Source organism: Mrakia frigida (assembly GCF_051309035.1).
Source record: "Mrakia frigida strain ATCC 22029 unplaced genomic scaffold BDY24scaffold_30, whole genome shotgun sequence".
In the NCBI taxonomy this organism is placed as follows: Eukaryota; Fungi; Basidiomycota; class Tremellomycetes; order Cystofilobasidiales; family Mrakiaceae; genus Mrakia; species Mrakia frigida.
The window spans coordinates 341,933-363,006 of NW_027481251.1; the positions used below are offsets into that span (position 1 = coordinate 341,933).

Genomic DNA, 21,074 nt, shown 5'->3' on the forward strand with positions numbered 1-21,074 from the left:
AGAGCAACGAAGGCGACGTCCTAAATCACCGTCGACTCGGCTCTGAACCTTTCTTTGCTCTTCGACGTCCTCTCGCTTGCCATCCGACGACTTCCCCCCTTCAACTTCGCTGATTCTACCTCCTCAACCTCCACCTAGATAAGGGTAAATTTGCACACCTCAGGATCTCGGTCAGGGATCCAAGCAAACTCGCCTTCCTTCCTCGACCAAACGTTTCTGATCCCTCCGTTCTCCTCAAGAAGTTCGACTCGCACTCTCCCTCTACCATCTCACCTCCGCCGAAAACTCAACAATAATCGTGGAGGCGATCTGAGACAGCTGGATGAGGTTGATAAGTATCGCGTGTAGGTTCGAAGTCGACGGCCACGTGCCGAGGAATAGAAAGCCTCGGGAAGGTGAAGGAGAGAGGTGGAAAGGTCGTCGCGTCGCAGGGGAAGTCTTTTGACGGAACGGCATTCCATATCCTATAGGGCTGTGATTATTTAGGAATGAACTCACAAGCATAGTCCTAGTAATAATAAGAGGGACCGGAACAGGTCAGCGAAAGGCGAACGAACAAGAAGACACGTCCCAACGAGACGCGTCGAACCAACCGACCCCTCCGTCCTCGTCTCAGCAAAGAACAAGAGCTGAAGACTCACAACTTCTCCTCCTCAGTACTCCTTCCTCCCCAAGTACTTCCTCGCTAGCTTCCTATCCTCCTCAGTCTTGAAAAACGCCTTCGTCGCTGAAACGAACGCGTCGGCGTAAACTGGATCCTCCCCCGAGACATCTTTGGCCTCCCATTCTGGATGGGGTGTCACTGTACAGCACGAAAGATCGAAGCAGATGATAGAGCATCAGCAAAGAGGTCGAACGACGAACGGTAAGAAATGCAGAAAGAGCAATGAGACGAACCAAAGCTCGCCACGATTTGCTCAACGAGTGTCGAATCCATCTCGTCCCCTCCCTTTGTCACCATCCTCAGCACAGCATCCGTTAGGCGATGATCCGGCGAGGCTTGGGTTTGAGAGAAGTAGATCTCCTTGAAGGCTTTGAGAGCGAGCTTTGAATCGAAACGAGAGCGAAAAGAACAGGTCAGCCCTCGAAGAAAGCCGTTGAGCGCGAAAACGAAGGTGTACTCACCCCCTGAGTCTCCAGCAACTTCCTCTCTGAGCCCCTGTTCTGCTGGCTGATCCAGCTGCGATTGAGGTAGGTGAAGAGCCTGGTGACATAGGAAACTCGGGCGAAGAAGTTGGACCAGACTTTGGCGTAGAGTTGGAGGAGGGGAAGGTCGGTGAGGGATGGGGAGGTGGGAAGTTTCTGAGAGGGGGAACCGAAGAGGGAAACCAGAAGGGTGAGCTTCTGGAGGAAGGGGTGATGGCGATGGATTGGGGAGAGAGAAGAGGGGAGAGATGAACTGACGGACGCGAGTTGTCGAGCGTAGTCTTCGAAGTAGGTGGTGATTTTGCTGTAGAGATGGGCTGCACCTGGATTTTCCGTCACTGTTAGAAGCAAGGAAAAAGCAATGAGTACGAGCTCGACTGGGATAGAGAGTGCAGAAGAGAGAGAGGGAAAGCTCACTCGCACTCGTCCTTCCTCCTCCCCTTCGAGCAATGGCATCTCCAGCCGGCAAGCGACTTGAAGTGCAGAAGTTGTAGGAAGTACCATAGAGAGCCATGTAGTAAAGGTAGGACATGCTTGGGTTTGGGTCGTCTGAGCTGCAGCTGTGGAGGGAGCGGCGAAACAAGATCAGCCCTCGAGGTGGAGGGGGGAGAGAAGAACAAAGCTCAAGCTCGTCCATCGCGCTCTTTCCCTTGCGAGAACTTACTCTCCCATGATTGCATCCATCCCTTCATTGAGGTATTCCCATGCTTCTTCGAGAGTAGCTGTCGGTCTGCGAAAGAAGTGAACGAAGGGGCAGAGGAAAGAGAGGGAGGGAAGGGAAGGGACGGTCAGGTCCAGCTCGATTTAGATGGTTGCGTTTGAGAGCTCGGAAACAGCAGAAAAGCTGAGCTTGATCGAAGCGAAAGAAGCGTAGCGACGTACGGTGGAGCTTGTTGTATAGCTTCCATGTTGAATCGGAGCGATCCGAGGTGAAGGGAAGGAGGGAAGGGTGGTGGAAGTTGAGGAGGAAGGACAGGACAAGTTGAAGGTGTTTTGGACGACCTCGCGAGAAACAGGTGACTCCCCTTCTTCCACAGCGTATTTTTCTCAACTCGAACATTAGAACAAGAGCTCGAAAGAAGGGAAGCTGATGAAGGTACGAAAAATGTATATGTTCGAGCGGTCGATCTCTCCTTATCTCTGCCCTGCGGCTGCCTCCCTCCCTCGACTCCCTCGACCGTTCCACCTCTCTCTCTCTCTCTCCTCTAACCACAACTCCCCTCCCCTTTCCCTCTACTTTCAGACTCAAACCAACAAGTCCATCACCCATCGTCCCCTTCCCCCACATATCAGCTTTCCGAAGCATACCTCTATGGATCGTAGTCATGCCGTCAATCAGAACCAGCATGGACTCGGAGGAATCGTTGGGGCGGACGCGAAGGAGGAAAGCTCAGCTTGGAAGCAAGGGAGCGCGAGGATCGTACATCGTGAGTCTCAGCGTCTCATCTGGATGAGAAAACATCCCAACTCTATAGCAGTGGGAGGCAGAGGTGGAGGCACAAAGGAGAAGGGAGGACTCGTCACCAGACAGCGAGAGGGCGCGAGCTCAACACTTCCCCTAAAGAAGAGCTCTAGGCCTGAAATATATACATCCCCACTCTCCTTCGAGCTCTATCAGCATTTCTAAAACTCACTATTTTCCGTTCTCTTTTCACCAGCCTCCGTAGCTTTGTTCGTTCGCTCTCCATCTGTCTCTTCCTTCGCACCTCCTCCCCTTCTTGCCCCCCTCTCTCGCTCCTCCTTCCTTCGCCCCATCATCGCGCATCTAACCTCTCTCCTCTCTTCCCCATCTCCCAGACCCACCTCAACCTCCTCTTCGACGTTCTCCAACCTTACTTCCAACTTGACAACTCGTCTATCCTCCTTCGTCGCGTCTCCTTCCACCTCCTCTTCGCCAACTCCACCACCCCATCCCGACTCCTCCTCCTCCCCTCCCGGTTCCGTCCCGTCGGCTTTCCATCTCCCTTCTTCAGCGGAAGGAAGCTCTCCAACTCTCGTATGGTCGGACTTTGATAATCTCCCAAGGAGAGCAAGTTCTTCGCCGTCGTCTTTGGAGATGCCCGAAGGAGGAGGTCGAACGAGGTGTGTTTGCTCTTGCTCTCCTTCTCTCCCGGATCTCTCCCTCTCGAAAACTGATCTCGCTTCTCTTCTACTCTTTCGCTAACCTACCAGGGTCCTCCTCAAAGCTCGTTCTCAAGAGTTATCCATCTGGTCAGCTCCAACGTCATCATCGAGTTCGACAAGGGAGCTCGTCCGGATTGCAGGCAAAGGACGTCTCGATTGGGGAGGAGCGTCGAGTAGGATTGTAGGAGCCAAGGTTTTGGGTGGGGAGGCTGGGACGGGCGCGCTGAGGGTGGTGATATTGTGCGTAGAGTTTTGATGTGACGTGGACGAACGAGAGGGGAGGGAGGGATGTAAGAGCTGACCTCCGTTGCTCCTCTCGTTCGTCTTTCCCAACAGACTCGATATCGTCGATGGCTCAGCCTTGGTCGTACACTCCCTCGAGACGTTGGAGGTGCTGGATTCGACCACTCTCACCGGTCAAGCTGGAGAGCTCCAGGCCACGGATTCGTTCATCGTCGTCGTTCGTTCACTCCCTCACGCGTCGAAGAACGTCATCGAGCTCTTCTTACTGCAACTGACCCGCCATCTCGCCCCTGAACTTCTCTTCAGAGCACTACCGATCCAACCCAACTTCACATCCTCTCCTCTTCAACCCTCGCTCCTCGTTCGCCTCCCATCAACACCCTCGCAGTCAACTCAAACACGGACCGTCCAACCTTCTCTCTCTCCTCTCGGTTCTTCTCCTACGCCTCCTCCATCTCGCCCTCCAAGGATATGCCGTCCATTTTACGACTCGGAGGAGACTCAGGAGAACCTGCTGGAGTCTCCCGGAGGAGAGAACCGACTCTCTCTCCTTCGAAGGTGATTGGGACGCTCGGAGGGTTCGTTCTCGGAGGTCCTGGAGGACAGAAGGCGAAGAGTAGAGATCAGGGAGCTGGAGTCGAGGGAACTTTGGTGGATGTAGCTGGGAGATTCGTGTCGGGAGGAGCGGCTGCTGGGCTGGATGGGATGAGGAGGGTTGGGAATCTCGTCGCTGGATTCGCTGCGACTTCGGTCTCGACGACGACCTCTACGAGCGAGGCTCTCTCGACGCCAGCATCGCCTCCGCCACCAACATCGTCTCCTTCCTTCACCCTCGATAGCACACCAACCTCTCCAAACCATTCATCTCCCTCTCGCCTCCCACCACGACCTCCCCAAGACAACTCCATCGCCATCATCGACCTCCTCTCTCCCAACCCAACCACCCCGATCATCCACTTCTACCTCCATCCCTCCACCTCCCCAACTCGAGAGCAAGTCAACTTCCTCTCCTTCTCACCCTCGGGTCGACAACTCCTCGTCGCTCAATCCCCGTCGCACGAGTTCAACGTTCTCGAGATTCGACCCAAAGGACGAGGATCGGATGCTGCTGGAGGAGAGGTTTGGGAGCGATATCAGTTGAAGAGAGGGTTGACGCCTTCTGTGGTAAGACGGGTGGAGTGGGAGAGAGATGAGACGGGAGTGGGGGTTTTGAGTGGGAGGGGAACGATTCGTGAGTTCGAGGACGCGTCTCCTTGCTTTGGATCGTCGTTCGCACTTGCTGACTCTTCTTCTTTCTTCCCGGTGTTCTTCTCTGAACTCGCAGATGTGTATCTCTTGAACCCGCAGGGTGGGTCTCCTCAAGGTCATCTCCAGGGAAAGGTGTTGAACTCGAAGCTGCTCGTGAGTCTTCCTTTCCTTTCGGCTTCCGCTCTTCGAGACGTCTTCTGAACCTCGTCATTTTTGTCTTCGAACCGTCTCCTTTTTTTAGGCCCCTCTCTCAACCGTCGTCCATCCCATCGTCCAAATCCGAGCTCAGGTCGACTCACCTTCAATCTCCAATGCGTCTCGACAAGGCCATCGTCGCAGGTCCTCTAATGATCTCAGCACCGCTCCTCCTTCCGCCTCCACATCTTCCACCTTCACTCCTCCCACCAGCTTCACTTTCCTTCCAACTTCTCCTCCGTCCCTGCTTCGCTCGCCCAAGCCTTCGACCAGCAATCGACGACTCTCCTCGACCTCACCTTCCTCTCACAACCATCCACACCTTCCTCCCCTCTCCTCACCTTCCATCGCAAAGGACCTCCTCATCTTCGAACCCGAACGACTCAGTCTTCGCCTCCATCGGACCGTCCTGGGATCGAAATCGGCGTCGTCGTCGGGCCTGAGCTTGATGTTGAATCAGACCAACTCGGTCGGAGGAGGGTCGAAGGAGGTTGCAGCCGTGGAGAGTGAGGAGACGGTGGCGAGATGGGATATGGGAGCAGGGGCGGGTGATAGAAATTATGAGGGAGGGGAAGTTAGGTTGGGGAAGAAAGCTGGTTCGTCGTCGGTGGTTATTTCTCCGAAGAAGAGAGACGCGTCGTCGAATGATCAGGATCGAGCGAGGTAAGCTTTCCCTCTCTTCCCTATACTGCCTTCTTCATCTCGAACGCAACGTACTGACTATCCTTCTCTTCCTGCGTTCTCCTAGGTGGCTCTCCCACATCGAAATCGAAACCTCCTCTCCATCCTTCAAAATTCTCCCTCCGCCAATCTACCTCTCCCACCAGTTCGAATTCCACGTCTACGACTCCGCCTCCCTCTCCGACTTCTCCCCTCGTCAACCAGACTCCCTCTTCACCGATCGCCTCGTCGTCCGAAACGAGGTTCAAGTCTCGTCCAGCTCCTCCAACCAACTCTCCTCCCTCAACACTCAAATCCCCTCCCTCTCCATCCCCATCGACTCCCACTCCTCGACCACAGCCAACTCCTCCGCCATCGGCTCCCCAGCCTTCAGCAGCATGGAACGCTTCCCTTCCTCTTCCTCCCGTCGGTCCTCCTCGTCCCACTCCCACTCCTTGTCGATAGGTCCAGGCTCGTTCGACGCCTCCCTCGACTCAGCCATGCACACCTCCCTCGGTCCTCTCCCTCATCCTCGCTCAAGATCTATCGTCCCTTCCTACCCGAACGGAGACGGTCTCACCACCTCCCCTCGATCCTGGAAATCCTCCGTCGTGCCCATCAGTCTCACCGCCACCAGTCTGCTAGGAGAGGGACTCGACAGGTTCAGGAAGGAGGTCGCTGCTCGACGCGTCTCTTCGTCCTCGACGTCTTCGAACACCAAGTCGAAAGGATCGTCGTCGTTGCCGAACTTCAACGTGCTCAGTTTCGAGGAGGGAACGATCTACGACGAGAACGATTTTGCTTCGGCGAGGTCTTCGGGAGCAGGAGCGGGAGAAGGGCATGCGACGACGAACACGTTCTCCTCGGGTCCTTCGTCGTTCGAGGAGTGGGAGGAGGAGGAGGACCCGGAGGAGGCGTACAGGAGGGTGATTGAGGAGGAAGAAGGGTACGAGGATCTCATCGTGGGAGTGATGGATGATGTTGGGTCGGAGGCGGAGGTGGAGAAGAAGGAGCCGAGGGTGGAAGAGGCGAAGGGGGTTGAGGTTGAGCGTGAGCTGGCGGAGGTGCTGGTCGAGGAGCTGCCTTCGCAGGAGACGATTCGACAGCGGAAGAGGGACAAGAAGAGAGGGAAAGTCCCGACGGCTTCGACGAGTCCGAGTCCTAGTCCGATGGGATCGGGAGGGGAGGAGATGAAGCACTCGGAGGTTGGGGGAGGGAGCGGGAGCGGGAAGGAGTGAAACGAACGAACGACCGTGTCAATAGTTTAGCTATCTCAGTAACGAACCGAATCTACCTTGCTTTTAGTCCCTTTCCTGCTCTCTCGCTTAGCTTTTTACTTTCAACTAGACCTAGATCCAAAGCACAAAAACAACTCGCATTTTTCGTTCCCGCCCTCTTCGCTTTGTTTTCCCATCTTGCTCGTGCGTTCTGCGTCTGCCTCTTCTTGCTTTTTCTCGCTTTTGTATCGAATGTCGTACGTTTAAATTTTCTTAGGGTGAGACGTCAGATACCCTGAAAAGAGACAGAGAGAAAACGAGAGAGGTGTGAGATCTACCGTAGACGAGCTTTAGAGCAAGAGGAAACCCCGAAGACTGAGAGAGAAGACAGCAGAACGGGAGAAGCGAGGGGACGGGAAGACGGGCGTTTAGAGGGTATATCGGAAGTCTGAGAGGGTGAGGCAAACCGCGACGCGTCTTCGGTCGTTCGGAAGCGGGAAGAGAGCATGAAATCGCGTGTTGGGTCGATAGAGTACGTGAGTTACAGAAGCGTGTGTGTGTATCGGCTATGATGGTGGCCATATGGAGAAGGAAACGAGATAGAAGACCAAGAAGGAAAGAGACGAAAGAGGAACAAAAGACGAGCGAGAGCCGAATCGAAACGAAAGCAAAACCACAGCGAGAACGAGAACCGAGTAGCACTGAAGGCTAGCTCCTTCCAACCCCTCTGGTAGAGCTATTGGGCCTCTTCGAAGACCCCTTCCTGCTCTCCTCCTCCCTCTTGGTAGGTTTTTTCCCAGGGACGCGAGGATGAAGTTGGTTGAGGAGTTCGGGATGGTTTCGCTGGAACGAGGGGTGCGAGAAACCTAATCGGGAGCGAAAGAAGACAGGAAGCGAAATTGTTAGATTCGAGTTTGGTCTGAGCGAGAAGAGAAGGTTTCGAAGATCCGAAGGCGGTTGGGAAGAGAGGTCGGGAGGAGGAGGGGAACGAGGACGAACCTGACGCGATGACGGATTTTCCTGCTGACGTTGACCCGTACGAAGGTGGAAGCGAATGGTGGGACTGGCTGGGAGAGGCGAGAGACTCGTCGGCCTGAAGATATTCAACCGAGACGCGTTGGAAGGAGTCTAGATTTGGGTCGGGAGGAGTCGGATGGGGAAGGGAGACGAGGGAGGACGAAGAAGAGATAAGGGAAACAGATCAGCAAAAGACAGAGACGCAAATAGAGGAAGACCGGCATGGAGTCATGGAAAGAAAGGGAGAAGGAGCTTGGTTTACGAGGACTGACATAAATTCAGCTGGCGTACGAACGACGTGAGCTTGCTGTGTCTGAAGAAGCGAGGGAGGACTAGATCCGAAGAGGGAGGGGCAGAACCAAACAGAGAGAAAGAAGGTTAAGTGAGTGCTTGTCTTTCGAAAGAGGGAAGCGACAGAATAAATGAACGGTTGAGAATGCGGAGAGAGAGAAAAGCACGACTCACCGACGGCAGCGAAGTTCTCTGGATCCAGAAGCACGAACGACTTCCCATCCTTGGACCATCGTAGGAACTGAGTGTACTCGACGTGGGTGATGACATGCCAGAGCTATAGTAGAGGAGAAAGAGAGGGCAAAGGAGAAACGAAAGGTCAGCAATCTCACTTGGAAATCAAAACCAAACAAGCAAACAAGGAAGAGGTGGGGATGGGAAACTCACCTTGCTGATGAACGCTGTCTGCTCTCCTAGCATGTGCTCCTTTCCCTGAGAAGCCTGAGAGATGTTGCCGACAGGCTTCTCTCGAGGAGCAGGCTTCTCGACAACTCGAACGAACTCCTGACGCGTCGCGGGCGTCTCCTCCAACCCTTGCATGCTGAACGGGATGATCGGCTCGGGATGAACCAATCCGTCCTCGAACTCGAGCGACCCGTGCGACGGTTCTTGGAAGTCGCCTCCTCCGTAGAAGTCTGGCGAGTAAGGGAAAGAAGCGGTGGAGGAGGAGAGGTACTCGTCGTCGTCGACCGGTTGAGGAGGTTGGTGAAACAGAACAGGAGGAGAGCGGTCGATTTGGAGGAGGTTGGTGTATCCTCCTGACGAAGATCCGGACTGGTTTTGGTAGAGGTAAGGGCTGGGAGGAGGGTAGAGGTTGTCGTCGAAGGGAAGAGGGTAAGGGTTGGACGAGGAGGAAGAAGAGGCGGACGGGTAGTTGTCGAAGTCGTTTGAAGGGTTCGGTTGGTAGGTTGGTCGATAGTTTGAGATGGGAGAGACTTCCGACGAGTTGGATCTTGACATGCTGCTCGAGAGGGAGGGAGGAAGGCAGTAGGAAGAGGTAGGGAACGAGGCGGAGGAGGACGACGACGACGAAGCCGTCGAGGTTGAAGCCGTCGGTGGGATGTATCTTTGCCCTCCTTGTCGCTCGACCTGGTTCTTGAGCATCTCGTTCTTGTACTGCTTCCTCCTTTCGAAGAGCGAAGGTTGACCGAGCGAAGTTCCTTGGAGAGAAGGGGAGGGAGGTTCGACGAAGCCTTGGTACGAAGAGAGAGACGGGGAAACGAGTTGGGAGGCTCCCGAGGCGAGGTTGTTTGCTTGACGATTGAACTCGTTGCTGGGAGGAGGAGGAGGAGGAGGAGGAGGTAGTGGTTGGTCTGCGTTGGTGACCGAGACGAGAGGGCAAGATCCGAGGAAGTAAGGGCACTGAAAGGGGGAGACAAAGAGCAAAGGAGGGAGGAGAGCACGGAGGGAAGAGTGGGAGGAGGGGGAGCGGAGAGTCAGCATCATCCCGAATGGAAGCTCCGAACGGAAGATTGCTAAAGCATTAGAGAAGAGAGGCGAGGAGACGAACCTGAGAGGATCGCATGTGAAGAGTGAGATTGAAAGGGGGGTGGGTGGTGGTTGGAGGGTTTGCTGTGTTTGACAGAAAATGAAAGGTGAGGAGGGGAAGGAGACTCAAGAAAGAAGCTGGAGAAGGCTGCGCTTGGGCCCGAATCCCTGGTCCCGGCCAGGCTCTCGACGCCTCGACGCCTCCATTCTGCCTCTGCTGCTTCTCTTGGGCCTCTTCTCCCTTCTTCTACAGAGAGCTCACCCCCTTTCCCCTCTTCCCTCAGTCTACTGCCTTGAAGCTAGAGAAAAAGTTATCAGCGAACTCGAACCAAAGCGAGCTATTTTCTCGCTCTCCTCCGTCGTCCGTCATCGTCGTCGCTTCCCTCTCTCCAAGAAAGGCCAGCCTTCAAATCCTTCTCGCCTCCCATATCCGAATTCCAAGTGTTTACAGAACGGAGAACCAAGCAGCATGTGAATTTCCAGAGGCTATAGATTAAAATTTGGCCGGCACGCCGAGCGACTCTCTGAACGAACCGAAGCCAGGTCCTCTTCTTCTCCTTCCTTTTTCGTGCGAGTGTGAACCCCCGACGCAATCAAGAGAAGAAGGAAAAGGTCTCGGCCAGAAAGGAATAGCTTTCAAAGCATCCTGTACATGTAACGGAGATCAATCCTTCCAAGGAAGAGAAGAAACAGAGCCGCTCGTTCGTCATGGAACGAAAAAGCGACGATCAGACTGCGAGTCGAAAAGAGGGCAGGCAGCAGAGGATCTTTGCACACGTGCCTTAGTCTAGTCTACTTGAGTATAAAGAAAGGACTCGGCGAGAAAAGAGTCTGTATATGCGTCGGTTTCGCAGAGGGAGTGAGCTTCAAAGTTGGTGCGTCGCCGCGAAAGAATGCTTCTGTTTGGGCCTCTCTTCGCCTTTAGCACACCAGGAAGTCTCTCTCTCTCCGGGAAGACGAGATTTCTTGACAACAGAGAGAGAGACTCGACTTGACGCCTTTCCAAGGAGAGAAAGGCAAGATCCGACGTCACGACGCGTCGAGGCCACCGATGCCTCCCTTACGCCCACCTGAAAAGCAAGGAAGGCTTATCTATCTCTTCTTCACCAAATTGCGTCCAATTTTTTTGGGGGGGCTCACGGAAGGGGCCACTCGAAAGGGAGCTGGGCTGCGAAAAAGAGACAGAATCTCAACACGTCGAGTCGTTCGTTCTTGTCGTCTTCTTCTTCCCCTGCTCTGGGCCTCATCAAAGAGGTTCGTCTCGAATTCAATGCCTAAGATAAGGATGTGCGAAGGAGAGCAAGCCAAACTATGTAGCTTCGCTTCGGGCGAATCACCAGGGCAAGATCCGAATCCTGAACGCGTCGTCGCTGCGTGAAAGAAACCATCAATCTTCTACGACGCTCTTCTACTCCTCCGCAACGCTCAAAACCCAAACATCTCCCCTCCTCTCATTCTCCCCTTGCAGTCCACCCACCAACACCGCTCCACCCTTGTCTCCCTCTCCGTTCCCCTCCCACCACCCACTCCCAAACCAGCCCAACCCCTCCGGCTTCTCCCCACCCTTGACGCTCGCCTCCACCCACTCCCAACTCCCCTCCTGCTCCCCATTCCCATCCACCGTCAAAGCCCACACGTCCTCGTAGAACACGCCAGCTCCGTCGTGGCCGACGGAGGGAGCGGTGCATTCCTTTTCGCCGAGGAAGAGGAGGGCGACGATGGATTTGGAGGAAGAGATGGGTTGAGGCGTAGGGAGACCGACGAAGCCGGCTACGGAGCGGGCGGAGGGTTGAGGGGAGGAGGAGGAGAAGAGGGTGGTGGGAGAGGACCAGGAGGAGGTGGAAGGGTAAAAGAGGGCGAAGTCGGAGAGCTCGACGCCTGGATGAACGTAGGACGAACGAAAAAAAAGAGACAGAGAGAGAGGTGAGTCAGACACGAGACTCTTGGATTGATTGGAAAGGAAAGACATCGGGAGTGCTCACCTGCGAATCCACCGAACCGAGCGAAAACGGGCGACGAGGGGAGGTTGAGGAGGGCGAGGTTGGTTCCTCCTCGTCCCGCTCCTGGAGCGGAAGGGAGCTGCTTCCAAGCTGGTGATTGGGAGGAGAGGTCGAGGGAGTGAAGGGTTGGGAGACGACCTTTGATGGGGCATCCAGCGTGAAGGTAGAGGGTGTTCTGCGAGAGAAGAAGAGGGAACGAGAGGAGGAGATGGGAGGTCAGCTCGAATTCGGGCGCTCATGTCCGAACCATCCTCAGAGCAAGCCCGTCGATAACAGTCTGTTCTGGACGAACCTTGTAGCTCGTGAGGACATGGAAACTTCGATCCTCGGGCGTCTCTCCCTCGAGGGAGGCCGCTACTGGGACAAGGGAGAAGGAGGAAGCGAGGGTGTCGAACTTCCAGAGCTCGCCAGAGGAGGGAGTCATAGCTTTGCCTCCTCGACCTCCCCAGAGGTAGATCTGAAGACAGAGAAGATAGAGAGAAGAATCAGTTTGGATTTGTAGAAGGAACGAAGGAAAATGTCAGCTCACGTTCGTCCCAACAGCGGTGGAAGCGCTTCCGACTCGAGCTGATGGCCACGCTGAGGACTCGGAGGAAGGCTTGAAAGTGTCGACTTTGCCATCTGTACAAGACAAAGAAGGGCAAGATCAGCTTAGAAAGAAGAAGAGAGAAGGAGGAGAACTCGCCTTTGAGGTCGATAGCGAAGAGCTCAGAGTCGAGAGGGATTCGAGGGATCTTCTCCCCTCCAACGACGAACGCTTTGTTTCCGACGATGGAGACAGCGAGAGACGATCGATGGAGAGGGAGGGAAGGGGTGACTTTGGTCCAGGTAGCGGAGAGGGAAACCATTCTTGAGAGAGAGCGAAGGGAGGGAGATGGGAGTTTTGGAGGAGAAGGCAAGAGAGAGAGAAAGAAAAGAGGAGGAGGTCTTAACTCCTTTGACCGCTTCGTTCTCGTTTCTCCTACAGTTTGATTATCAACATCAGAGAGGAGGTGATGGATAAGATAGAAACGTATACAGATCGTAGATAATTCTCTGTGGTGGTTTCGGGCGGAAAGGAAAACACGGGAATTCGAACGACGGAAAGAAACAACCAAGGAAGCGAGCTCGCAGAGTCGCCTCGAACCACGTCTCCTGCTTCTCCTCGCCTCCTTCCCCTTCTCGGTTCGATGCCAGCAGATCCTTCCGTCAAGATCTCGAAGGGGAAGGGGGTCAAGAAAGCTCCAGGTCAGAAGAGGACGAGAACGGGATGTGAGTTCAGCGAGAAGCAAGAGGAGGAGGAGGAGGAGGGAAGGAAGGACGAAGCTCACCAACTTTCTCCTTCCCTTCCCTTCCCTTCCCTTTTGCCCTCTTCTTTCGTCATCCTCTCTAGGTGCATCCTGTAGACAGAAGAGATATAAATGTGACGAGAACAAACCGAAGTGCTCGAGGTGCTCCAAATCTGGAACGGACGTGAGTCTCAGCTCTTCCGCACCTCTCCCCTCTCCTCCCTCCCTCTCGCTGAACGTCCTTTCTTCCTTCCCCAGTGCCTCTACCCCATCGACCTTCCCAAAGAGAAACTCTTCCAGCCCTACGAGCAATCGGTCGCCTCAACATCTTCCCTCTCCCAACCTCCAAACCCAACCAACGTCGACTCCTCCTCCGCTCTCTCACCCTTCAACGCCGTCGCTTCCTCTTCGAGACAAACCCTCCCCTTCCAACCCTTCCAGTCCCCTTCCTCCTCCTCGCCGGACGCCGTCCTCAACACCTTCCTCTACAAGAGTCCTACCTCAGCTCTGGAGCTCTCCTACCCCAATCCAGAGGAGCGTAACCTCGTGCGTTCGTTGGAACCGTTTCCGTTCATTCGCTCTCGCCCTTTTTGGTTTCTTTCGCTGACCTCTTGTACTCTCCCGTATTCGTACGTTGCGTCTCATAGATGTACCACTTCTTATCAGCTCTCTCTACCGCCTGTCTGGCTCCCGCTACGTCTCCAGGGGTCACCACGTCCTGCTTCCAACCTCAGAGCATAACCCAGCTGATTCCTCAGTTCGACATCTGCGAGGTTCGTTCCGCTCTTGTTCCTTCAGATTTCTGCTCTCTTCCCAAGCTGATCCGTCTATCTCTCTCGCCCTTCAAACAGTTCCTCTCCCAGTACGTCCTTCCATCGGCTCGAACTCGAGTCGACCTCGCTCCTCTCGTCGAGTTTCTCTCTTTCGCTGACCTCCCCTCTTCGCTCTCCCTTTCCCCTCTCGAATCTGCCAGTCGATCCAATTCCGTCTCCCACGAAGCTCTTTCCCTCGCTCTCATGAGCACAGGAAGCTCCTACATCTCCTTCCTTCAACACGGAGCCGCCATGAACTCCCTCTTCGATTCGGATCCTTCCCTCGCCGACTCTTCGCTCGTCAGCTATAGGAAGTACAAAGATCTTTCCGAGGTAAGTTTCGTCCACCCGATACTCCCTTCACACTTCTTCTACCTCTTTCTTTCGCTTCGATCGTTCAATCTGACCAAACCCAACCGCCCTCTCTCCCTTCCCCTCCTCTCTTTGTCCCTCCCACAGAGTCTAGCCGACTCCTCCCTCGCCCTCGCCCGCAGCTCCAAGATGATCCTCTCCATGGGCGTCGGTCGAGACGAATCCGAAGTCGACGATGAGCTCGCCGTCCTCAATCTCACCGCCAACTCGATCGTCTGGACGCGCTGTATGAACGGTGGTGGCAACTTCAGGGAAGCGTTGGATCTGGCGAAGGATCTGGTGGGACAGAGGGGTGGGCCGATGAAAATCTTGATGTGAGTTGCGGTTGGGCTGTGGGTTTGGAAGGGAGAGAAGGTCGAGGAGGAAGGCTGGGACTGAGGCGCGTCGGCGGTTGCGTTTGGGTTTTGCCTGTAGGGAAGCGAAACAGAGTCGAGATCCTACCAAGTTGCGGAAGACGAGGTCTATGTTGGAGGAGTTGGTGATGTGGGAGGTTTTCAGTGAGTCGTCGATTCTCGTTTTTTTTCGACGCGTCCCGAATCGGTTCCCTTCGTCCTTTCGAATCGTCTTGCTGACTCTCGCCCTCCATTCTCTTCCGTGCTCTCTCTTTTCAACGCTCCTCAGGCTGTCTCTCGAACGGGAAAGCACCCGATCTCTCCATGGACGGTCCTTCTTCCGCTCTCCTCGACCCTTCGACGTCCTCGTCCTCCGATTCGAGCAGCTTCGCTCGTTGGTACTTTGAGTTCTCGCCAGCTTCGGGAAGTCCGAGGTCGATAGGGAGCAACGATTGGGAGACATGTGAGAGCGCGTTGGGGATCTCGAGGGGTTTGTTGGAGATTTTGCATCGAGTGAGTTGTTCGAAGTTGAGTTCGAGTTCGAAGCGTTCTGACTGACTCTCTCTCTGCCCCCCTCTCCCTCTTCATCCTCCTTCATGTAGGTCAACATCCTTTACGCCTGCTCCCGTCCCTCGAACTTCGATCCTCTCAACCCAACAGCCGACTATCCTCTCGTCATCGACGCGTCCTACCTCAACGAAGCGACGGCTCTGCTCGCCGAAGTCAGCATCTGGAAGGACGCCTTCTCGATTACCCGACCTGTGCAGGAGAGAAACAGGTTGGATTCGGGGAACCTGATTATGGCAAATGCTCTGGAGGTGGGTGTTTGCCTTTCGTTTCGTTCTCCGAGTCATTTCAAGGCTGACCTCGACCTCCTTTGCTCGCTCCGTTGGTTCGTCGGTTCTGTGAACAGATTATTCTTCACCTTGACTTACTCTTCTACCCTCCTTCGCATCCGGAGATCCATACGAGAGCGAAGGAGATTGGTCGGTTGGTGACGGCTGAGTTCCTCAGGAACGGTTTCGTTTTCGGGTGAGTCTTCTCGTCTTCTCTCCTCCCTCTTCAACTCACCTTGTCTTACACTGCTTTCCTTTTTATCCTTGTCGTACCGCCGCCGCTCCACAGATTTATGTACGCTCCCGTCCCTGCGCCTTCGTTTCGACGCGCCCTCTCGTCTTTCCCCTCGCCGCTCACTGAACTCCTCTTCTCTCTTTCTTCTTTCGCAGGTGGCCGATGATCATCTCGGCAAGCACCTGCTCGGGAGAGCGAGATCGAATGGACGCTAGGAGTGCTCTGCAGACGCTGAGGTCGGTGTGCTGTTTCGATGTGAGTTGGACGCGTCCTTACCTCTCTCCTCTCTTCCTTTTCGACTCGTTCTTCCCCTCCTTGCTGACCCATCTTCTCTCATCTTCGTAAACACCAGCTTCACTCTGCTTGGTCGGTGCTTGACAAGGTTTGTTCAACTCTCTCTCTTCGTCGCCTCTCCGTCTCGTCTCGTTCATCGTTCTTGTCAAAGAGCTGACCTCTGACCTCTCCTCTGTTCGTCGACTCCAGACTTGGGAACGAAGAGATGCTGGAGACATGTGGGCTAGTTGGAGGACCGTGTCTGGGGAGGGAGGAGGGTTGGCTCTGATCTAGCTCTCGTCTCTCGATCTGCCTTTGAGAGGAAAATAGATGGGTTCTTCCGCCCCTCGTATCTTGTTAGCGTAGCAGTTGAGTCGAGCTTTATCACCGTTATCTGTATCTCGTTTTTCTCCGCCTTTCCTCGATTCGACCAGCTGATCCTCCGGCTCTCTCCAACAGTGGGCTCGGAACCGATTGCTCCGCTCTACCTGGCGTTCGTCTTGGAGGAACGACGTGCACTGAGGGAAAATGCGTCGTTTCAGCTTGTCGACGCGGGTTTTCGTTGAAGGCGGGAAGGTGCTCGTAGATATGGAAATCATTTCGCTTTGTGTTTTGCTTATTCGCCACATGGGGCAGTTTATCTATGAGGCTCGAAGTTGATATGGATGCGACTCAGCTGACTTTGAGCGAAGAAAAACGAGTGCACAACGGGAAGTCGAGGAACAATCCCTCTCAACGCGCCAACCTCGTTCCTCTCGAAAGACAACGAACATTTGTCCCCAGTAAAGTAGCCCAAAAAGAAGCAATTAAACAAACAATGCAAAGAGAAATAAAGGTGGAACCCGACGAGATCAAAGCAATGATAAACTGAGACGCGTCGGAGACCAAGTCAGCCTTCTCTTTCTCTTCTTTCTCCTCCGACTCGGATCCGAGAGAAAAGACAACTCACGTATATGCGTTCCGTCTTCCACTAGTGATCCACCAACCTCCCATACTGATCCCTCTCCTCGGGTTGATCCAAAAACGGCGACCCTCCTTGGTTTTCCTCGTCGCTCGGTCTTCGACGGAAAGGGAGAGCTCCCGTCCCCCATCCGCTTTGACTGCCAGCTGCAGCTGCTCCCGCTCCTGCGACGGCGACTCCTCCTGCAGCAGCAGCAGGAGCTCCAAGGAACGGATTGGCGTTGGGAGGTGCTGAAGTTCCTGAGAAGACGGGGGCGTTGGCGGTCGAGCTCGCTCCGACTGTAGTCGCTGCGTTTCCAGTCTGAAGGGAGAAAAAGAGAAGAGGGACACAGGAGAAGCCGGAGTATAGTCGAACGATTAGTGGGACGAAAAGTAGAAGTGAATTGCCGACGAAGAAGACTCGACTCACCGAAGCGGCTCCCATTTGAGTCGCACCGTTCCCTCCTGCTCCCGAACTCGCTCCCCCAGCACTTCCCCCAGCTGCCCCAGCTCCGGCAGCAGCTCCGGCAGCGGCTCCAACTCCCAGTCCCGTCAAAGCTCCCAGGATCACTCCCTTCGCGATCAAAACCCCCAAGGCAACGAGGGCGGCCGCTCCTGCAATGGATCCAACCACTACTCCTGCCGTCTGTCCTCCAGAAAGACTTGTTGCGGCGTTGACGTTTCCGGCAGCGACGACGACTTCGCTGGCTTCAGACGAGGAGGAAGAAGGAGAGGGTTCGGACGTTGGAGAGGGAGAGATGGAGATCGAGGTTAGGACGAGGGAGGAGAAGATGCTGGATTCCGAGTTGGTGGAGAGGAGGAGGGAGGATGCGACTGATAGCGATGCCGTTGGGGTTATGGAGGGAGTGGCGGAAGGAGTACCGAGGGTGGAGGTGAGGGTGATGGGAGTGGAGAGGGTTTGAGCCGAGGCGACGATTTGGGAGTCCGAGTTCGTGACGGAGATCTGAGAGACGACCTCGGACAAGGAGGTGATGAGGGTGACCGAAAGTTCTGGTGATGGTGTAGAGGTGATGACGACGGGAGTGGCGATGACCTGGGTTGACGTGATAATTTGAGAGTCCGAGTTCGTGAAGGTGATTTCCGAGACGACCTCCGACAACGAAGTGAGAAGGACGATTGATGGGGCTGATGTCGGTGTGGGAGTAGTAGAGGAAGAGACGGTAGAAGTGATGAGGATGGGGATGGCCAAGGTTTGACTCGAGGTGAAGATTTGGGAGTCCGATTGGGTGACGAGGACCTGAGAGACGACTTCCGACGAGGACGCGACGACGACGACGGTGGAGGGCTCCGCTGTTGCTGTAGAGGTTTCCGATGGGGAAGATGTGGATACGAAGGTGGTGGGGGCTACGATGGTCTGAGTTGAAGTGATGATCTGCGAATCCGAGCTGGTGAGGACGACCTGAGAGAGGATTTCCGAGATCGTGAGGACGGGAACGACGATGACCGATGGCGTTGGTACGAGCGACTCGGACGTCGTTGTAGAAGATGGAACGGAGACCGATGTCGATGTGATCGACGTGAGAGGGATGGAGACCGTGGAGGGAGTCGTCAAAGCGTCGGAGGAGGAAGAGAGAGGGAGGGATTGAGAAGGTGAGATTGAAGTGCTGTAAGGAGAAACAGAACGTAGTCAGAGAATGCAGAATGGGTATTCCTTAGAGACAAGCTACAACCAACCTTTCTGATATTGAGGAGCTCGGGGTTGCTGAGGAGGGAGCGGAGGTGGAGCTGCTCGTCGAAATCGAGATCGAGGATCCTCCGACAACAATGGTGGAACCAGAGGGTGATACGCTCGAGCTCTCGGTGGTGAAGGAGGACGACGAGGGAGGAGAAGACGACGAGGAGACTACTTCGCTCGAGCTGGGAGAGGAGGGGCAGACGTCAGAAGAGAGAATCGGAGGCAAGATGCGACAGAGAACGCACCTCGTCTGGAAGAAAAAGCTAGAAGTGGGAACCGAGGAGGATACGGGATCCGATGTTCTAAACGAAGGAGATGCGGTTGTGAGTCTGATGGAGAATTCGAGGGAGAGTGCGAAGAAGGCCAAGCTCACGAGGAAGAGACGATGGCCGAAGAAGAAACGACTTCGAAGCTTGACGTGAGGGTAGGAGACCTGATAAAGAGCGAGGGATGTCAGTCGGGGTAGAGCGTTCGGAGTAAGTGGGACGAACAATGACGAAGTCTCGACGGAGGAGGAGCTCGAGACGATAGACGTGGATTCCATCGACGAGGTAGTCGAGCTCGACTCGCTGATTGTTACCGGAAAGAAGAGTAGAAGTAGGAGTCAGCTCGGAAGAAGGATCGAAACATATTTGAATGAGCTCACGTCGAAGACTCGGAAGAGGAAATGGTCCTGGAGTCGGAGTAAGTCAGTCTCGAGAAACGCGACGCGTCGCAAAGATGAGCTGCTTCGCCGCTTCGGAACTCACGAGCTGACGATCTCTGTCGAAATAGGGGTTGAAGAGCTGATGAAGCTCGACGATGTTGAGTTCGGCTGCCCAATGCTGGAGCTGCTGATGACAGTCGAGAAGGGAAGGGACGAAGTGGTGAGGTTGGAAGAGATTGACGAGGGGCCAGCACTCGAGCTGATGAAGGTCGAGATTGGTTCGGACGAGGTGGATGTTGGTACGGCGCTCGAGGTGATAAAGGTCGAGGTTGATTCCGAGGAGGTCGAAGGAGGAGCGCTCGAGCTGATGAAGGTTGAGAAAGACTCCGACGACGTGGTGAAATCCGAGGAGGTGGAAGTTGCGGGAGCGCTGGAGGTGGTGAAAGTCGAAGAGGTTTCGGACGAAGTGATGATATCGGAGGTAGTTGAAATCGGTGTTTCCCTGTGAGGTGAAGAAAGCTCGTCAGTGTGCGAGCTGGAAGATGGACGCGTCTGAGGAAGACTCACGAGGAAGTTGAAGGGGCAGCGGAGCTTGTTGAACTGGGCAAGGAGGAGCTGGACGATCTGTGGAAAGTGAGGGAGGGAACGTTCAAATCTGGATGCCTTGATCCCGAGTGAGGACCTCTGATCTTACGGGGGAGCAACGATTCGAGCGAGAACCTGAGATTAAAAGCGACAGCGACGGTCAGTGCCAACCCTCTCTCCTTCTTCTCCTTCTTCGCATTGCAATACTCACCATAGAGTCCGTTCCGTCGCTTCTACAGTCACCAGGCTGAACGAGAGCGAGGTCGTCGAAGCAATACTGAAGGAACGTGAGGGAAGGGCGTCAGCCGTTGAGCACGTTTGAACGAAAAGAAGAGATAGAGGAGACGACATACACATCTGGAGCCTTCGGCAACGAAACCTAGATAGGCCGAATTCCTGCAGGCGTACATACATCCTCCAACTTCAGAAGCGAAGGCATCAGTCAAGCGGGAAAAGGGAAGAAAAGACGAAGGATGGAACTGACCAGCGAAAAATCCGTTCGCCTCAGGAACCGAGTCCGAAACCTCACCACATTGTTCGAAGGTGAAATCGTTGTTGCCAGAAGAGTAGATCTAAAGAACGCACAAAGGGTCAGCTTTTCTGAGGCACAAAGAGGAAGGAAGCAAGTGGAAAGAGACTTGCGTTTCTCGCCCCATCCGCGTCGTTGCCAACACCTTCGTACGATAACCCTCCGTTTTCTGGAGTAGCACAGGAGCACGAAAGACCTGTCCCACTATTCGCGTCCGAGAACGCAGCGGTAGAAGATCTCTCCTCGCCGGTGGCGAAGGAGTAGCAGTAGTCCAAGCCTGTTCGAAAGCAAGAGCGAGAGCGAGGGTCGAGGGTCGAAGTCAGTTTTTGGGACTTACTGTCGCTTCCCCTTAGTCCGAGAGGTGAGCCTCCCATAGTCTGAAAAAAGTGCTCACATCCAAAGAGACTACTGTACGCTTCAACGGGGGCATCTGTAAACTCGGTAGCGATTGAATAGTCGTACCAGAGGAAGGGAGAGCCTTTGAACGGAGGGAGAGAAATCGAAGGTCAGATCGCTGCCTCGAGCCTAGAAGGAAGCAGGGTGGCTTCGGATCTTCGACTTACCTCTTGGAGGAGGATTGGGACCTCGATCGACCTGACCGAGAGCCGAGGGAGCTAAGACGATAGCGATAAGGAGGATGGGGAGGGAGAGCATGGTGGTTTGAGGGAGAGAGGAGAGAGGAAGGATTCAACAGAGAAAGAGGACAGCTCGTGATGAGCTTGGCGAAAGGGGTGAAGGCTGAGATGCATCGCAAAGGAAGCTTGGGAGGAACCGATCGATTGACTCTGGAGGGAGCCGAAGAAGGGAGCCAGAAACCAGAAAAGCGACCGACGCGTCGATAACTCTTGCTCCGCCCTTTGCTGGCGAACGAAGGCTCACCGGAGACGATCTCGATACATCTTCGAGCAGTCTGGCTGCTGAT

General features: G+C 54.7%; 6 protein-coding genes across 6 annotated transcripts; 2 read left to right on the forward strand and 4 right to left on the reverse strand.

Moving 5' to 3' along the window:
* Positions 1-439: 439 nt before the first annotated feature.
* Positions 440-2,111, reverse strand: BDY24DRAFT_398712 (Cullin repeat-like-containing domain protein). Its single transcript, XM_076641724.1, has 7 exons — positions 2,029-2,111; positions 1,811-1,876; positions 1,564-1,706; positions 1,126-1,484; positions 898-1,045; positions 642-802; positions 440-508 (listed from the first exon to the last, which is right to left on the reverse strand). Exons 1-6 carry the CDS (start codon positions 2,052-2,054, stop codon positions 654-656), a joined length of 891 nt encoding a protein of 296 aa, XP_076494024.1. The 5' UTR covers positions 2,055-2,111; the 3' UTR covers positions 440-508; positions 642-653.
* Positions 2,112-2,354: 243 nt separating this feature from the next.
* Positions 2,355-7,101, forward strand: BDY24DRAFT_398719 (uncharacterized protein). The gene is made up of 8 exons (XM_076641725.1): positions 2,355-2,573; positions 2,805-3,228; positions 3,319-3,510; positions 3,607-3,730; positions 3,820-4,744; positions 4,838-4,914; positions 5,003-5,619; positions 5,705-7,101. Exons 1-8 carry the CDS (start codon positions 2,459-2,461, stop codon positions 6,852-6,854), a joined length of 3,624 nt encoding a protein of 1,207 aa, XP_076494025.1. The 5' UTR covers positions 2,355-2,458; the 3' UTR covers positions 6,855-7,101.
* Positions 7,102-7,735: 634 nt separating this feature from the next.
* BDY24DRAFT_417701 (heat shock factor family protein) lies at positions 7,736-9,666 on the reverse strand (the record flags this gene model as incomplete). The annotated part of the gene is made up of 6 exons (XM_076643759.1): positions 7,736-7,752; positions 7,833-7,926; positions 8,142-8,182; positions 8,316-8,418; positions 8,529-9,503; positions 9,652-9,666. The coding sequence occupies 6 exons, from the start codon at positions 9,664-9,666 to the stop codon at positions 7,736-7,738; spliced, it is 1,245 nt and encodes a 414-aa protein (XP_076494026.1).
* Positions 9,667-10,857: 1,191 nt separating this feature from the next.
* On the reverse strand, positions 10,858-12,688 carry BDY24DRAFT_398725 (uncharacterized protein). Its single transcript, XM_076641726.1, has 5 exons — positions 12,315-12,688; positions 12,159-12,250; positions 11,922-12,086; positions 11,612-11,804; positions 10,858-11,507 (listed from the first exon to the last, which is right to left on the reverse strand). The coding sequence occupies exons 1-5, from the start codon at positions 12,475-12,477 to the stop codon at positions 11,038-11,040; spliced, it is 1,083 nt and encodes a 360-aa protein (XP_076494027.1). The 5' UTR covers positions 12,478-12,688; the 3' UTR covers positions 10,858-11,037.
* Positions 12,689-16,416, forward strand: BDY24DRAFT_443779 (Zn(II)2Cys6 transcription factor). Its single transcript, XM_076644797.1, has 16 exons — positions 12,689-12,880; positions 13,002-13,081; positions 13,156-13,443; positions 13,545-13,670; positions 13,749-13,759; positions 13,871-14,042; positions 14,169-14,395; positions 14,496-14,578; positions 14,703-14,926; positions 15,016-15,231; positions 15,327-15,445; positions 15,539-15,544; positions 15,640-15,739; positions 15,837-15,866; positions 15,968-16,125; positions 16,217-16,416. The coding sequence occupies exons 1-15, from the start codon at positions 12,799-12,801 to the stop codon at positions 16,049-16,051; spliced, it is 1,848 nt and encodes a 615-aa protein (XP_076494028.1). The 5' UTR covers positions 12,689-12,798; the 3' UTR covers positions 16,052-16,125; positions 16,217-16,416.
* BDY24DRAFT_436243 (uncharacterized protein) lies at positions 16,403-20,806 on the reverse strand (the record flags this gene model as incomplete). Its single annotated transcript, XM_076644215.1, has 12 exons — positions 16,403-16,624; positions 16,707-17,018; positions 17,127-18,321; positions 18,392-18,574; positions 18,638-18,825; positions 18,884-18,961; positions 19,142-19,225; positions 19,606-19,662; positions 19,835-19,900; positions 20,108-20,223; positions 20,490-20,630; positions 20,716-20,806. 11 exons carry the CDS (start codon positions 20,804-20,806, stop codon positions 16,728-16,730), a joined length of 2,490 nt encoding a protein of 829 aa, XP_076494029.1. The 3' UTR covers positions 16,403-16,624; positions 16,707-16,727.
* Between the last annotated feature and the right edge of the window lie 268 nt (positions 20,807-21,074).